Source organism: Asparagus officinalis, unplaced genomic scaffold (genome assembly GCF_001876935.1).
Source record: "Asparagus officinalis unplaced genomic scaffold, Aspof.V1 AsparagusV1_Un562, whole genome shotgun sequence".
NCBI classification, from domain to species: Eukaryota; Viridiplantae; Streptophyta; class Magnoliopsida; order Asparagales; family Asparagaceae; genus Asparagus; species Asparagus officinalis.
Window position 1 is genome coordinate 1 of NW_017972825.1, and position 1,229 is coordinate 1,229.

Sequence of the window (1,229 nt, forward strand, 5' to 3'; positions counted from 1 at the left end):
ATGCAGAAACTATAACTTGTAACGAACATGGCTGAATTTTTTTCCCCCAGGTAAAAATGTAGGGCAAGGTGCCCTACTGCAAATATATTAAAACTACAAGTAACACATTGTTAGCTCATGAGCTGGTAAAAAGCTACAATAGAAAGAATATTTCTCCTAGAATCATGCTGAATATTGACATTAAGAAAGCATTTGATACCATCAGTTGGGATTTCTTAAAAGATATGCTCAAAGGCCTGGGTTTCCCAAATATATTCATAGACTAGATTATGGTCTGTATCTCAACCCCGAAGTACTCTATTTCTCTTAATGGAGCACTGCATGGATATTTCAAGGGGGAAAGGAGATTGAGACAAGGGGATCCACTCTCCCCATACCTCTTTATTTTGGGAATGGAGTATCTTTCAAGGACTTTAGGTCTTCTGGAGTATGATAAGCGGTTCAAATATCATCCCAAGTGTGGTAAATTAAAAATTACACACTTAATATTTGCAGATGATTTACTGCTCTTTGGAAAAGGTGACTTATATACTATGATGAAACTTTATCAGTGTGTTACAAAGTTTGGTGAAATCTTAGGACTTCAAATGAATAAAGAAAAATCCACAGTTTTCTTTGGGGGGGTTGAGGACTCTGTAAAAGAAACTATGAGAGCTCATCTTTATCCTTCTGAGGGCTCTTTTCCTATCAGATATCTTGGAGTCCCTCTGATATGCAAAAGATTATCCTATGAGGATTGTAATTCACTCATCAGTATGGTCTCTAGTCAGATTCAGGCATGGAATAAAATCTGGAAGCTCTCATATGCAGGAAGGTTACAAGTAATCAAAAGTGTCATTTTAGGAGTTCAAATTTTTTGGACTTCAAATTATATCCTGCCAGTAAGAGTTACACAAAAAATTAATGAGCTATGTAGGAACTTTTTGTGGGGAAAGACAAGCCATATACATAAAATTCCCTTAGTCTCTTGGGATAAAGTCTGTCTAAGTAAGAAACAGGGTGGTCTTAGTATTTTTTCTGCCACAATCTGGAATTTGGCTGCTGCTCTAAAAAATCTATGGTATATTCATGTTAACAGAGAGTTGATGTGGATCAAATGGATTCATGGTACTTACTTGAAACAAAGGGATGTTTGGCATATTAATGTAAGAAGTGAGGACTCTTGGATGTGGAAACAGTTAATGAAAGCAAGAGACAAGGCTGCAATCTCTTGTGGAGGTGTTGGCAAC

At 36.7% G+C, this 1,229-nt stretch overlaps 1 protein-coding gene across 1 annotated transcript; it reads left to right on the forward strand.

Annotated features, from left to right (window-relative positions):
* Nucleotides 1-269: 269 nt before the first annotated feature.
* LOC109827936 lies at nucleotides 270-821 on the forward strand (the record flags this gene model as incomplete). The annotated part of the gene is made up of 2 exons (XM_020394963.1): nucleotides 270-462; nucleotides 580-821. Coding segments are annotated over exons 1-2 (435 nt in total), but the record flags the coding sequence as incomplete, so codon positions are not given.
* Nucleotides 822-1,229: the final 408 nt, after the last annotated feature.